This window comes from Danio rerio, chromosome 3 (assembly GCF_049306965.1).
Source record: "Danio rerio strain Tuebingen ecotype United States chromosome 3, GRCz12tu, whole genome shotgun sequence".
NCBI classification, from domain to species: Eukaryota; Metazoa; Chordata; class Actinopteri; order Cypriniformes; family Danionidae; genus Danio; species Danio rerio.
Window position 1 is genome coordinate 5,887,130 of NC_133178.1, and position 16,301 is coordinate 5,903,430.

General features: G+C 39.7%; 1 protein-coding gene across 5 annotated transcripts in view; it reads right to left on the reverse strand.

Annotated features, from left to right (window-relative positions):
* Positions 1 to 1,327: 1,327 nt before the first annotated feature.
* LOC101884644 (uncharacterized) overlaps positions 1,328 to 16,301 on the reverse strand; it is a 34,256-nt gene continuing 19,282 nt past the window's right edge. For 4 of the 5 annotated variants that reach the window (XM_073944032.1, XM_073944029.1, XM_073944030.1 and 1 more), the window contains one exon: positions 1,328 to 9,196. In XM_073944032.1, the coding sequence (XP_073800133.1) occupies positions 7,524 to 9,191 (1,668 nt within the window). In that variant the 5' untranslated portion in view covers positions 9,192 to 9,196 and the 3' untranslated portion in view covers positions 1,328 to 7,523. Of the gene's footprint in view, positions 9,197 to 9,363; positions 9,520 to 16,301 lie in introns of those variants that run through there. The other variant, XM_073944033.1, reaches the window with a different exon arrangement.

The window sequence follows — 16,301 nt, forward strand, 5'->3', positions numbered from 1 at the left end:
TAAACATTAAGTAATTTAATGCCGTGTTACATATACGATAGGCTATTTGTAATTTCATATTATATACAGTTGACGTCAGGATTATTAGCCCCTCTTTGAGTTATTTTTTTCTTTTTTAAATATTTCCCAAATGATGTTTAACAGAGCAAGGACGTTTTTACAGTATGTCTGATAATATATTTTCTTCTGGAGAAAGTCTTATTTGTTTTATTTCGGCTAGAATAAAAGCAGTTTTAAAATTTTTAAAAACCATTTAGGGACAAAATTATTAGCCCCTTTAGACTATATATATATTTTTTAATAGTCTACAGAACAAACCATCATTATACAATAACTTGCCTAATTACCCTAACCTGCCTAGTTAACCTAATTAAGCCTTTAAATGTCACTTTAAGCTGTATAGAAGTGTTTTAATGTGTATGTATGTATATATATATATATATATAGGTTTGCATGAAAGTATGATATACATATATACACAGGTTTGCATGAAAGTAAAACAGGTTTCTGTCTTCATTTACTTTCCCTTAGCTTGTTTCAAACCTTTTATGAATTTCTTTATTCTGCTGAACATGAAAAGAAGATATTTTGAAGAATGCTGGACTCATTGGCTTCCACAGTATTTGTTTTCTATCCAAGTCAATAGTTTTTAGTGTTCTTCAAAACATCTGCATTTGTGTCCAACCAAAAAAAAAGAAACTTGTAAAGATAAGGAAGGAAATAGTGAGTAAATGTTCAGTTTCGGGCTCAGTCTTACAAAAGAAAGTCAGATAGTCAGTGTGCCAAGAAAAGGAGGCTTTTCTCCTACTCCTGCGTTTCTCCTGTGCGCTCTCACTTTCAAGGTCACAGCACAAAACTGCGGTACTTTTCCACCCATGACAAAGACACTGAAAAAATCTAAAACTTCACATATCTCATGCTATGGCCCTTATCTTTACAGTGCAAATCACAGTTTATTCGTGTTTTAGGTTGCATATATATATACATATATATATATATATATATATATATATATATATATATATATATATATATATATATATATATATATATATCTGCTAATAATCAAAACAATCAAAACCAGAACAAATAGACTGAAGAACAGCTATATGCATCTTGTGCATTATCTGTCCTATATACAGTACAACAAAACCTCTTAATTTAGTTAAATTGATTATAAACAAAAATATATATTTGCTGGCTCTGGCACAACAATAATAGTTTTATTATTAGTAAACAGTAATATCTAGTAAATAATAGTATTTTTTTAAACCTAAATCTCTGTAAATATACATTCAGACTAAACAACATTCATAACAAAACGATGTTAAGATTAGAGGAAGATGCAAATTTATTAAAATGTTTCAAAAATACAAATGAGCAATAAAAAATAATCACTTGAAACTGAACATTAAGTTTTAATAATCAAATCATCTTACAAATAATTGAGTAATACAATAGTTAAAAGAAAAGTACATTCATGCACAGGATCAATCTAAAAGATATAAACCGCAGAAAAGTATTAGATTCCCTTTACATGAAAATCACTTGCGCTTGACACTTCTTCTGCGTCTGGTGTTAACGCAGGATTATGCTGTGTGCTGTGAATAAATTGGGCTATTAGCATGTGAACAAGATGCGGATTTGCAAGAAGAAAAAAGGATTTGCAAGAAGAAAATTTGGAGAACGTTTCTGATTGGTTAACGCAGCGCGAATGTCCACTGTAGATTTTCCAATTCAAGCGATACGCGTGTTAAGTGCGTTAATCACGCAAAATGCTCAACTCGCGCCAATTCGTTCGCATGAATCGCGTCATTTACGCTGCCTCATTTGCACGTATCGTGCCGCAGGATGTCTATTCATGCCTTTGCTTTGACTTAACATGTAAATCACTCGCGCTTGATGCTTCTTCCGTGTCTGGTGTGAACCGGCATTAGACTATTCATTCAGAGAATGACGGATATGCAAAACACGTTGTTAAATAAAAATAGGCAGAATTTTTTTTCAAGGGTGTTCATATTTGCATGTAATTTCTAAATTATGGTATCACTGCAAAATTATTTAACAAAAAAATGTCGAATCTCAAATCATATTACCAGTCTGAATTCAGAAAGCAACATAGCGCTGTCTCTGCTACACTCAAACAAAGGTTTTATAGGACTTCTTACAGGCAATAGATTGTAAGAATTATTGCACTTCCCTTTTTATTAATCGAAGGCATTTGACACGGTTGATCCACACACTTTTAATTAAATCTTTAACATGGATTGGCATGTCCACTACGACTTGGTTTGCCAACTAGTCCAACAGAACACAGTGTGTTCATATGGCTGGTTTGACTTACTTATCCATATTGGTGCCCAAAGGAGTGCCTCAGGGATCGGTATTAGGACCCTTATTATTCTCCATGTACATTAACAACTTGTGTGAAAATCTTCCAAATGCCTTTTATCATTTGTAGGCTGATGATACAGTGAATTTATTTTGTGCTTTTTCCAGACCTTACAATCTTTACAGTCCACTTTTAATATTGTTCAGTCTCGTCTTCAGGCTCTAAAACTGGTTTTAAATGTAAAGTGTACCCAGCAGGTACACAATGCCATAAGACATTATTAATATATTAGGCTTAGGTCGCTATGCCAGGTGACCAAATTCAATGTCTAAAAAGCGTCTAAGGACACGTTATTTTGACGTCCAAAAATGATGACGTTGATATTTGGTTGATTTTAGGTTATGGTGGAAAGTGACCAAAATCCGTCGTCATATTGATGTCAAACACTGACATTTATTCGTCGGGCAACCAAAATTCAACGTCTGATAGACGTCATAGTGGTAACCTCCACACAACATCAAGCTGTAACATCATTAGACATTTGGTTGATTTTTGGTTGGACGTTGGACCTTGACATTAGCCTGATGTTGGGTTCTGACATCAACCTGATTTTCATTTCCAAACAAAATTCAATGTCCCCATGACGTTGGGGTATAACTTCAATCTGATGTTATGTTGACGTCCTGTGCCTGCTGAGTACAGCTTTCCTTTAAATCCCGCAGTCAACATGGTTCGCAAACTGAGATTTAAGCTTGGGTTTTACTATATGTGAGATGCCTGCTCTAGAATCATAAGACAATTCAACATCTCAAAAACACACACAAGTTAAAACTTTAAAAAAAAACATATAGGACTTAACAGTATTTAATAATATAGGAAAGAATTCATAAACATTTAATAAAACAAACTTCAAATCATGCAAACCGTAAGAGTATTTGATCAATATAATGAAGATTAGATCAATATGAATAAAATATGCATTTTCAAAACATAATATTATGAATAATTTCAAAACGCATTCACCACAATCCTTAGAAAAATAGAATGTAACAAATAAAGGCGGCTCAACACCGAATGCGTGGGGCGCAAACAAGTTAATAAACCCCGCACTCCCCCTACATTAGTTAATCCCATTCCCTTAAGGCTGATTTATACTTCTGCGTCAAATGCCGGCGTATGCTAGGGCTCTGACGCATAGCCCTTCGCTGTTGGCTGTCGGCGTCGCTGACGTGCACCTCTCAAAAAATTTAACTACATGTCGCAATGACGCGTAGCGTAAGCTTTGTAATTGGTCGGCTTGGTAGCGCTGATGAGTCTGGGCGGGACCGAGAGCAGCGTGAATGATGCGAGCCTGATGGAGCGATTGTTTACAAGTGTGGAGTCCCGTGAAGGAGCTCCAGGTGGAGAGTTTTGTTTTGTGTTTACCTCATAGTTAACGTTGTTGAACGTCCGCCGGTTCCTGCCTCAAAATGAGCGAGTTTGAGCCACTTGTACATCCCGAAAGTGTTCAGGAATAGCAAAAAAGCAGCGAAGAAACTCGACACAGAGGAACATTTACACCTCACTGCCAACTAGCGTTTCGGAAGTGTTAATGGAGACCAACAGAGCCAGCGCGCAGAAGTATAAATGCACAACCACGTGCGTTGCATGCGGCGTAGGTTACGCCGGTCACTTGACGCAGAAGTATAAATCAGGCTTTATACTGCATGTGTTGGGACTGTCGGGGAAACCAGAGCACCAACATGGGGAGAACATGCACACTCCACATAGCCGGGGCCCAGTGAGGACTCAAACCAGTGACCTTCTTGCTGTGAGGCAACAGTGCAAACCATTATTTTTAAACATGTCACAAAATTTTTAGATAGATCTGTCAATCCATCTGAAGTTGACCAATCAGGAGGACAGTGGGTTATGCCTGACAGCAATGGTTTTCTCTGTTCATGTTTTGGGTGTGGAATTTCACAGGATTGTTTCAGATTTCGGCAGGTCATAATACCGAGGCGTCTATATGAATTTTGCATAATCTCACTCGTGATGTGTGTGTGTGCACAACTCCACATGGCCACAGCAATATCAGCCTGCAGCCCAAGACCGGCGACACACTGAAGCAGGGCTGAGCCTGGTTTGTAACTGGATGCGAGAGCACTTAAGAACACTATTGGTGTTGAAAGTGAGGCCAGCAGGAGGTGCTCAACCTGCGGTCTGTGTGTGTCCTAATGCCCCAGTTTAGTAAAGGGGATGCTATACTGTCAGTGAGTGGCATCCTTCAACTAAGACGTTAAGGCCCTGTCCACACAGACATAGGTATTTTAACAAACTCATTTTTTATGCGGTTTTGCTGTTTGTCCACACCAAAACAGAGTATCGGGTGACTGATTCTGAAATTTGCTGAAAACCCCAGCCAGGGTAACATTTTTCCAAAACTCTGGGTACAGTGTGGTTGTGTGGATACTACATCTGGAGTTTTTGCCTCATGACGTCTGAATGTGCGCTGTTTTTGTTTGTCTAACTGGCCAACATAACTGGGATCACACCAAACATGGAAGACGTGAATGAGGCAAATTCTGCACATTCTCGCAAATGTATAGCATATTCCAGATTGTTCAACCGTGGGACAGTAATCTGCCTCTGTTCTCAAGTTTGCATTGACTTGACTTCAAACACATGTGAAATATACTTAATTCCTCACTTGGTGTGAACTCTGTACAAAAGTGTCATTATCGCCACCTGTTGGTTTGGCGTACCTTTAACGTACACATTGTGTTTTCATGTGGACAGAGATTTTTTTAAAAATGAAAGTGGGGAAAACTCGTTTATAAAAATACCTGTGTACGTGTCAACATGGCCTAAATCGAGGTCCTGACCCTTTATGGTCATTACAAATCACATGGCACTTCTTGTAAAGAACAGAGGTGTAACACAGAGGTCGTGGTCAACTTCCTTTCATTGGCCATTATGGTCTCCACCATGGTCAATCATCCCAATCCACCAGAGTGGTTCTATCGCTATCTTTCCACTCCACCTACAAGTGGCACTGTTGCCCTGTGGCCGTCATCTCATTATCCAAGTGAACCAAGTGAAGACTGCACACTGGTGATGGTGAGGAGAGACCCCTAACATGATTGTAAAGTGGGTTGGGTGTATGGTCATGCTTGACAAATGCAATGTATAATTGCACATTAGTTGCTTGCATATGACCAAGTGAATGTGTGAAAAAGAGACGGAGGAAGGGCTAAGGGCAGGTATAGGCAAACTTAATCCTAGAGGTCCGGTGTCTTGCAAAGTTTTGCTCCAACCCTAATCAAACACACCTGCCTGTAGCTTTCTAGTGATCTTGAAGACACTGGTTAGCATGTTCCGGTGTGTTTGATTAGTGTTAGAGCAAAACTCTGCAGGGACACCGGCCCTCGAGGATGAAGTCTGCCCATCCATGGCTAATGGGTGGAATTGGTATTGGGCCAATCTTCCATTTTAGCTTCACCAAGCATTGTCAGCCAAGCCCTTTACCAAAGAGAGTGTTGGGGAAACCCAAATGCATGACCATGATTGGCCAAGCGCTGCTGGAAATATGAAATGAGTCGATTTAAGCTTTTGTTCTTGAAACAATTCTGATTCATTTAAAAGACTAAAGTGGACAAGTCCTGAGTCAAATCTGATTCAAGCCAATCAAGTCACTTGATTTTTAAACATATAATTTCCTAATTTGGTTGGCACCAGTCAGCAACCTGTGCACACAAAGTGTGTATTTGTAGACATTAATTCATGGATTTGAAATTTATAAAGTAATATATTTGATATAATTTTACAGTGGCTCAGTGGTTCGCAGGTTCAAGTCCCGGCCGGGCCAATTGGCATTTCTGTGTGGAGTTTGCATGTTCTCCCCATGTTCTTGTGCTCTGCATTCCCCCACAATCCAAAGACATGCAGTATAAGTGAATTGGATGAACTGCGTTGCAGTTGGAAGGGCATCTGATGCATAAAAAACATATGCCAGAGTATTTGGCAACCCCTGATAAATCAGAGACTAAAGGATGGTTTATACTTCTGCGTCAAACGCACGTGTATGCTACGGCGTTGACGCATAGCCCTACGACGTGGCTGTCGGCGCCGCTGACGTGCACCTCTCAAGAAATTTAACTACATGTCGCAACGACGCGTAGCACAAGCTCTGTGATTGGTCGGCTTGGTAGCGCTGACGAGTCTGGGCAGGACCGAGAGCCACGCGAATGGCGCGAGCCCAATGGAGCGATTGTTTACAAGTGTGGAGTCCCGTGAAGGAGCTCCAGATGGAAAGTTTTGTTTTATGTTTACCTCATAGTTAAAGTTGTTGCACGTCCGCCGGTTCCTGCCTCAAAATGAGCGAGTTTGAGCCACTTGTACATCCCGGAAGTGTTCAGGAAAAGCAAAACAGCAGCGAAGAAACTCGACACAGAGGAACATTTACACCTCACTGCCAACTAGCGTTTCGGAAGTGTTAATGCAGACCAACAGACTGCGCACAGAAGTATAAAGCACAGCTACGGGCACTTACGGGTGACCTTATGACTTGCATGCGCCATGGGTTACGCCGGTCACTTGACGCAGAAGTATAAACCAGGCTTAAGCTGAAGGATAACGAGTGACTGAGTTCATCAGCCCCTATCTTTAGATAATAGCGTGCCCCCTATTGACTAGCCGCCATTGGAATTAGTCAAGTACTAACTTGTCGAAACAATAAACTATGGAGTAGTAAAGTGTTTATATTTCCAGCATTATTAATACTGCACACTAAAGCAAGCCTAATAGATACTACACAATGCTGTAAACATACATTTGGCACATCCCACTCATGATATAAATCAGATCTAAATTAGAACAACACAAGCACACTTTCTATACATGCACAAATACATCAGCAAGGTCTGCATACTGCTGTTAAACATGATATGAAGCAGATAACTCACGATTTGAGTTCAGGTAATGTGCGTCTCCTCAGCACATCTGCTCCACTTCCAGATGCCAGGTGATGCAGACGACTGTGATGTTTTAAGGAATAGAAATCTGTACATGGCACAATCAAGTTTGCATTCAGCTAGTCAAAATTTAAAAAAAAAATCAAGCTAAGATGCATACCAAGCAAATTCTCTGCCCAGAAACGTCATTGACCTCTAACACCAGTATTTATTCAAGATAATAACACTCAAGATAATAGTCAGCTGTGATTCTTCTCTGTGTGAATCCTCTCATGTGACTTCAGGAGTCTTGAATGACTGAATCCCTTTCTGCAGTGTGAACACTTGTAAGGTTTCTCTCCAGTGTGAATCCTCTCATGTGTTTTCAGGTTTTCTAACTGTCTGAATCTCTTGTCGCAGTGTGAACACTTGTAAGGTTTCTCTCCAGTGTGACTTCTCTTGTGTGATTTCAGATGTGCTAACTGACTGAAAGTCTTGTCGCAGCGTGAACACTTGTAAGGTTTCTCTCCAGTGTGAATCCTCTCATGTACTGTCAGATGTCCTGACCGAATGAATCTCTTGTCGCAGAGTGAACACTTGTAAGGTTTCTCTCCAGTGTGAATCCTCTCATGTACTTTCAGATGTTCTGACCGGATGAATCTCTTTTTGCAGTGTCCACACTTGTAAGGTTTCTCTCCAGTGTGGCTCATCTCATGTGTTTTTAAATGTCCTGAATGACTGAATCTCTTGTCACAGTGGAAACACATGTAAGGTTTATCTCCAGTGTGATTCCTCTTGTGTAATTTCAGGCCTTCTAAGTGATTAAATCTCTTGTCGCAGTGTGAACACTTGTAAGGTTTTTCTCCAGTGTGAACTCGCTCATGTCTTTTCAGGGTTCCCAAATGTCTGAATCTCTTGTCGCAGGATGAACACTTGTGAGGTTTCTCTCCAGTGTGAATCATCTCATGTATTTTCAGGACTTCTGAATGACGGAATCTTTTGTCGCAGTGTGAACACTTGTACGGTTTCTCTCCAGTGTGAACCATCTTATGTTTCTTCAAGCTTCCCACATGACGGAATCTTTTCCCACAAAGTAAACACTTGTAAGGTTTCTTTCCAGTGTGAATCCTCTCATGTGATTTCAGGCCTACTGACTGACTGAATCTCTTGTCGCACTGTGAACATTTATAAGGTTTCTCACCAGTGTGAGTCCTCTCATGGTTTTTTAGGCTTCCTAAATGACTGAATCTCTTGTCGCAGTGTGAACACTTGTAAGGTTTCTCTCCGGTGTGAATCCTCTGGTGTAGTTTTAAATTTTTAGCCGTCATAAAGGTCTTCTCACACTCAAAGCACATGAACTCTCTCACACCAGTGTGGATCCTCTCGTGAACTTTTAAACTGTGTAGATATTTAAAACTCTTTCCACACGAAGGGCATAAAAGATGCTTTGTATGAGCTCTAAGGTGTCTCTTCAGCTCTGAAGACCTCAAAAATGTTTTGCTGCACTGATCACATTTGTGTGTTTTCTCTCCAGTGTGGATCAACATGTGTCTGTTAAGGGATGATGAGTGTCTGAAACTCTCCCTACACTGAGAACATGTGAACGGTTTCTCTCCAGTGTGAATCCTCATGTGAAAAGCAAGACTCGGTTTGGATTTCAGACCCTTTCCACACTGAGTACAAGTGAATGGTTTTTCTTCGCTGTGGACCTTCATGTGGTTTTTGAGAGTCTGTTTGCATGTCATACTCTTCCCACATTGAGAACATGTGAATAGATTCTCTCCAGTGTGGATCCTCATGTGCACCTTGAGAGTCTTTTTGTGTGACAGACTCTTTCCACACTGAGTGCAGGTGAAACATTTTTTGGCTTTTCTCTTTAGCAATTCGGTTGTTTCTGTTGTTTTGAGATGATGGCGTGTCTCCTCCATCTGGCCTGAAATTAAAATAAGAAGACTGCATCAAGTACACAACAACTACATCTTATCGATGATGACTATGGTGCACTTTTTCAAAATCTGGCTCCATCAGCAGGGTATACTCAAGGTCTGATTATTACATTTGAAACACTTGATGTGTAATATCAAGAATATAAATAATTACTGTAGACCAGGGGTCACCAATCTCTTCCTGGAGGTCCGGAGCCCTACAGGTTTTACCTCCAACTTGCCTCAACGCACCTGCCTGGGTGTTTCAAGTATACCTAGTAAAGCTGCGGTCACACTAGAGTTCGTGTGTGCGAAATTCTGTCGTGCGACTCTGTGAAAAGAGGTGGGATTAAACAAGATTATTAGATATTATAAAAAGCGAGCGATTGCTCCATGTTTTAAATTTCTGTCCAGAGAGGTCGTGTTTTGATCATCGATTGGTCTCACGCAGTCAAGTGATATGATTTCGCAGGTCAGAGTTCACCAAGCTTGAACTTTGCACCGCAGCGACCAGTGAAACTTAACGCATGACCCCGCATTTCTGGTCTGACGCATTCGCGTGTGTATAAATAGAAGTCTATGGGGAGAAAACTCAAGTGTGACCACAGCTTTAGACCTTGATTAGCTTGTTCAGGTGTTTGATTGTTCAGGTTTGGAGCTAAAATCTGCAGGACACTTGACCTCAAGGTGATCCCTGCTCTAGATCAGGTCTCAAAGTCAATGCCTGAAGGTCTGCAGCTCTGCAGTTTTGCTCCAGCCCCAATCAGACACACCTGCTCCAACTAATCAAGGTGTTCAAGACTACTCTTGAACACCTCGATTAGTTGGATCAGCTGTGTTATTATAGGATTAGAGCAAAACTGTGCCTATCTGTTTTGCACATATTCGGACAACTCATTCACAATAACGCACTGCTTTGAAGAGGTGGAATACAGTCTACTAAACTCCTCTAGTGTTATTGTTATAACTGATGGCTATATTCTGATTCATGTCAAGAATTAAGTAGCAGTGTTTGCTCAATTAGACTCAGCAGTTTACATAGAGTTTACACATAGATATATACACTAGATATCGCATAGGGACCCTGAGCATGCGTCAATAGGTACAGTGCCACATTGGTACAGTGCTCCCAGGACAAATGTCATTCAACCGCACTAGTCAAGACAGTGTTATTACGTGAAGATGCGGGACTTTAGCGCTGTCTACGAGTGTAGTAACGAGCAAACCAAGAAAAAGCACAAAGGCAGAACATTGGTAATATTACGTTTTTTTTCTGTTTTTGTATGTTCTGAACTTTCGTGCTAATCAGGTAACGTTATTGATGATAACAGTCACACTAAACACTCGGCTTATGCTAGTTTTGTTGAATAAAATCAGCAAACTATGCAAAGGAAATATGACAACGAGATGCTGCGCTGCCAGAAACTTGTATTAATGTCGGTTAGTGAAAGAGTCGTTCGGGGGATTCATTCACAAGCGAATCGCTCCCTCCGTCAGTATGAGAAGTGAAAGCAGGAGAGGAGCTGTGTTTCAGGACATGATTAGATCAAATTTAACAGGGGGGTGGATAGTAAATTTCTGTACACACAAACACAAGCTTTTTGTCAGGAATGCCCGTGCAGTCACTGGTCCATCAATGTAGAAAAGTGATGTAAAATTATAATTTTCGTAATTTGAAAAAAAAATTTATATACTAACATCCAGGAAAACTCCCGATCACAGATATATGTGTATATGTGTATATCTCTGGATTTGGATAGCCACAGTCCTCCACTGTACCTTGGTCCCGCATTCATTTCAAAGGAGTGCTACCCTGTAGCAAGATGGCGGCGCTATTGACGCATTCCGTCCAATAGACAACAATAGGCCAGGCAACATCTAGTGTATATATCTATGGAGTTCACAGATGTTCACAAAAAGGCCTAAAAGATTGACCTTGGTAAAAGATCTTGCGATTGATTTTGTGCCCCTATGGAATGTTAACATAAACTGATATTTAGTGGCAGAGTGCATGGGAGTGCATGGCCTGGCTCAAAGGGGACATTTCACAATTTGGGCCTCAAGAAAACAAATAAGTTTATTTACATTTAACAAATAATGTCTGGGACAGGGATATGCAAACTTGGTCCTACAAAGTTTAGCTCCAACCTTAATCAAACACGCTTGCCTATAGGTTTCTAGTGATCTTGAAGACACTGAATAGCAGGTTTGTGTGTGTTTGATTAGTATGGAACAAAACTCTGCATGACACTGTCCCTCCAGGACCAAGTTTGCCCATCCCTGGTCAAGGGTAAATGAAAAGTAAATCAAATCATCATTGGACATGGGGGTTTGTGGAGTTGTGGCAACAACAATTAGAAATAATAATAATAATTTCTTACATTTATATAGTGTTTTTCTGGGCACTCAAAGCTCTTTACACAATGGGGGGGAATCTCCTCATCCACCACCAGTGTGCAGCATCCACCTGGATGACGCAACGGCAGCCATTTTGCGCCAGACCGCACACCACACACCAGCTGATTGGTGAAGAGGAGACAAAAAAAACCTCAAGAACATACTCTTTAAACAAAAGCACAAACAAACAAAAGAAAATGAGAGAGATTATTTATCTCTGCTTGTCTGTAAACATCTTGAAATGCCCCTGGAGGAGCTGGGGAAGATCTGGATTTTAAGTTGAGATTACTGCCACTGTGACCCAGCCTCGGATAAGCAAATGAGAATGTATGGATGAATACAGTAGAATAATGTAGACACAGTGCCGTGTATTTACTGTGAGTAAAATAATATAATCATGTTTGTTACAGCCCAGTGTCTGTGCCTGTTTTTGTTTCTCTCTTTCTCTCTCCATCTTTCAGTCTCAGTGCGAAGTCTTGTTTTGCTTGCAAAAATTTCGGATTGTTTCTTGTATATCCTGACTGTTATCCTGATGCCAACTGCCTGATTTTTAATTTGTTGATTGTATGCTGCCTGCCCTGACCATAGCCTGTATTGCTGTTTTTGACCGTATGCTGCCTGTCCTAACCACATAGCCTGTATCACTGTTCATGACCGTATGCTGCCTGCCCTGACCATAGCTTGTATTGCCGTTTATGACCGTATGCTGCCTGCCCTGATCATAGCCTGTATCACCGTTTATGACCGTATGCTGCCTGCCCTGACCATAGCCTGTATCACTGTTTATGACCGTATGCTGCCTGCCCTGACCATAGCTTGTATTGCCGTTTATGACCGTATGCTGCCTGCCTTCACCATAGCCTGTTTCACCGTTTATGACCATATGCTGCCTGCCCTGATCATAGCCTGTTTCACCGTTTATGACCGTATGCTGCCTGCCCTGATCATAGCCTGTATCACCATTTATAACCGTATGCTGCCTGCCCTGACCATAGCCTGTATCCCCGATTATGACCGTATGCTGCCTGCCCTGACCATAGCCTGTATCCCCGATTATGACCATATGCTGCCTGCCCTGACAATAGCCTGTATCCCCGATTATGACCGTATGCTGCCAGCCCTGACAATAGCCTGTATCCCCGATTATGACCGTATACTGCCTGCCATGACCATAGCCTCTATCACCTTTTATGACCGTATGCGGCCTGCCCTGACCATAGCCTGTATCACCGTTTATGACCGTATGCTGCCTGCCATGACCATAGCCTCTATCACCTTTTATGACCGTATGCGGCCTGCCCTGACCATAGCCTGTATCACCGTTTATGACCGTATGCTGCCTGCCATGACCATAGCCTCTATCACCTTTTATGACCGTATGCGGCCTGCCCTGACCATAGCCTGTATCACCGTTTATGACCGTATGCTGCCTGCCATGACCATAGCCTGTATTGCTGTTTATGACCGTATGTTGCCTGCCCTGACCATAGCCTGTTTCATCGTTTATAACCATACGCTGTCTGCCCTGACCATAGCCTATATCACCGTTTATAATCGTATGCTGCCTGCATTGACCATAGTCTAGAATCTCGCCTGTGAGTATCTTCAGCAAACCCCGAGTACTGTCTGGACTGTTGCTGCTTATCTACTCAGTCACTAACACTGCATAGAAAGTGGCTATCGGATTATTGTGTCATTCCAATAAAAGCTTGCAAATGGATCCACAACCCTCAGAGTCATCTTTACACCTGATTACTTTTTAATCTTATCCTGTTTTAAAACATAAACAAATAAATACAACTGCTGGTCAATAGGTGCCACCTACTGGCAGAGAATGAGTTAGCATTTTTATTCAGCCTGCAAACTATTCTGCTGGTGTGTCTTATGTAGCATAATTTCACGACGCCAAAGCACTGTGTTTTTAATTTATGTTTTGTGATCACACAACTACTTTTAAATTGCTCAAGCTAGCTAATATCCATTGCCGGAAAGATTTTACTGCTTGTTAGAATATAAAAATAATTCTGCTGTAAGCTGAATTTCTTTGGTAACAGTCTGCTTTCACAGTGTATGTGTGTGTGTGTGTACGGGCATGTGTGTTCTGCCATGCTGATAAGATGCCTGCCAGAGAGACTAGACTGACCTTAAAGAAGACGAACATTCTTTGTGTGTGTGTTCTTCCTCTGAGTGAGAAAACTAAAGCAGAATCTTCACATTATAACCAAAAAGTCTGACATTTGTTCTCTTGTTGCCTACATAATCATTAAGAGACTTTTTGTATTCGTATATATTGTCTATATGGTTGACATTACAATGTGGTGAAAATGTTTATATATATATATATATATATATATATATATATATATATATATATATATATATATATATAGTTGAAGTTAGAATTATTAGCCACCGTTTTAATTAGTTTTTCTTTAAGTATTTTTTAATGATGTTTAACAGAGCAAGGGAATTTGCAGTATGTCTGATAATATTTTTTCTTCTAGAGAAAGTCTTATTTGTTTAATTTAGGCTAAAATAAAAGCAGTTTTTAATTTTTTAAACATGATTTTAGGGACTAAATTATTAGCCCCTTGAAGCTAAATTTATTTCCAATAGTCTACAGAACAAACCATCGTTATACTATAACTTGCTTAATTATTAAAACTACAATGTTTAGAAATTTGCTGAAAAAATCTCTTTGATTGGGGAAAAAAATAAACAGGGGGTCTAATAAATCAGGGGGGCTAATAATTCTGACTTCAACTATATATATATATATATATATATATATATATATATATATATATATATATATATATATATATATGTATACACACAAACACACACACTCACACACACACACAGACACACACACACACATATATATATACATATATATATATATATATATATATATATATATATATATATATATATATATATATATATATATATATATATATATATATATATATACTAGGGCTGCAAAATATAAAATTTGAACTTCAATATCTCAGTGTGCGAGTCTGCAATAGTCTCATTGTAGGATAGGCAATGTTGAGTCCAAAAATCACAGGTAAAACATACTTAAATTGTGGAGAGTTTTCTCAGGGCCCATGACTATGTGAGCATTTTAATAGAGTTTAAGCAATTTAGTTGTGCATAAAAAAGTCTAATATAAATCGTCACAGAGGCGCAATGGGTAGCACGATCGTCTCACAGCAAGAAGGTCGCTGGTTCGAGTCCTGGCTAGGTCAGTTGGCATTTTGGAATTGTAAGATTCTCTCTGCATTCTGATTGATTTTGAGATGTTGAGCTTCAAAGTTTTTTCATTCCGCAGTATGTGTGTAACATTTGCTTTTTAAATAAACAGCCGTAAAATGTAAACTTATAAAAAAAAACATCCCATAATGTAAAGAAGTTGTCATTTAGTAAGAGTATGTCAATAACTCAATTTTGACAAACATGTCAGATAGAACCTCATAATTCTAAGGTGACTATTTCTATGTGGAGTTTGCATATTCTCCTTGTGCTCGTATGGGTTTCCCCCACTAGTCTAAAGACGTGGTACAGGTGAATTGAGCTAAAATTGGCCGTAGTCTATGTGTGTGAATGAGTATGTATGGGTATTTCCCAGTGATGGGTTGCAGATGGAAGCGTATCCGTTGCGTGAAACATATGCTAGATAAGTTGGCGGTTCATTCCGCTGTGGCGACCCCAGATTAATAAAGAGAAAAAGCCAAAAAGTAAATGAATGAATAAAGAAGGTTATACAAAAAATAAGAAAATCTAGTTGTGCCCCAGAGTGATGTTTATTACAGAAATAATAGATTTTTGTTAAACTTTAACCCCAGTAACACAACTCCAGCTACTCTTGGTAACTGCTTTCTAATATTTATTTGGCATTTTATGTTTTTTAATGTCACTTACATCATTTATTTGATCCTACTGAATATATTGCATTTGGCACGGTAAAAAATCAAATAACAATACTGTTAATAAAGTAGGGTTTTACCCTAAATTAACACACTTTCTCTCTGTGCATGGTTGTTTTGTGGTGCTTGGAATTCTACACAAGTCATTAAAAATGTGTACATGCTTAAATAGCATATAATTTCATTTATTCATTCATTTTCCTTCGGCTTAGTACCTTTATTCATCAGGGGGTCACCACAGCGGATGCCCTTTTAGCTGCAACCCAGTACTCGGAAACACCCATATACACTCACACACACACTTATACACTACAGCCAATTTAGTTTATTTAATTCCCCTATACTACATGTGTTTGAACTGTGGGTGAAACCGGAGCACCCGGAGGAAACCCACGCCAACAAGGGGAGGACATGCAAGAAAGTGCCTACTGACCCAGCCGGGACTCAAACCAGTGACGTTCTTGCTGTGAGGCTACAGTGCTAACCACTGAGCCGCCCCATATTGTTTCATATTAAAATGTACAAAAATATCAGTGTGTAATAATACAAAAATCATGAGTATTATTGTATTATTATAAGGACAGACATTTACCTAAAAAGACAGGAAAAAGAGCTGTCGAAGAACCCAGAAATGCCTCGTCGTCTCGATCCAACAGTGTTGGGCAGTAACTAGTTACATGTAACGGCGTTACGTAATTTAATTACAAAATAAAAGTAACAGTAATTCGTTACAGTTACTTTTGAAAATGTTAAAGATTGCAAATTGGGGTTACATCTAATA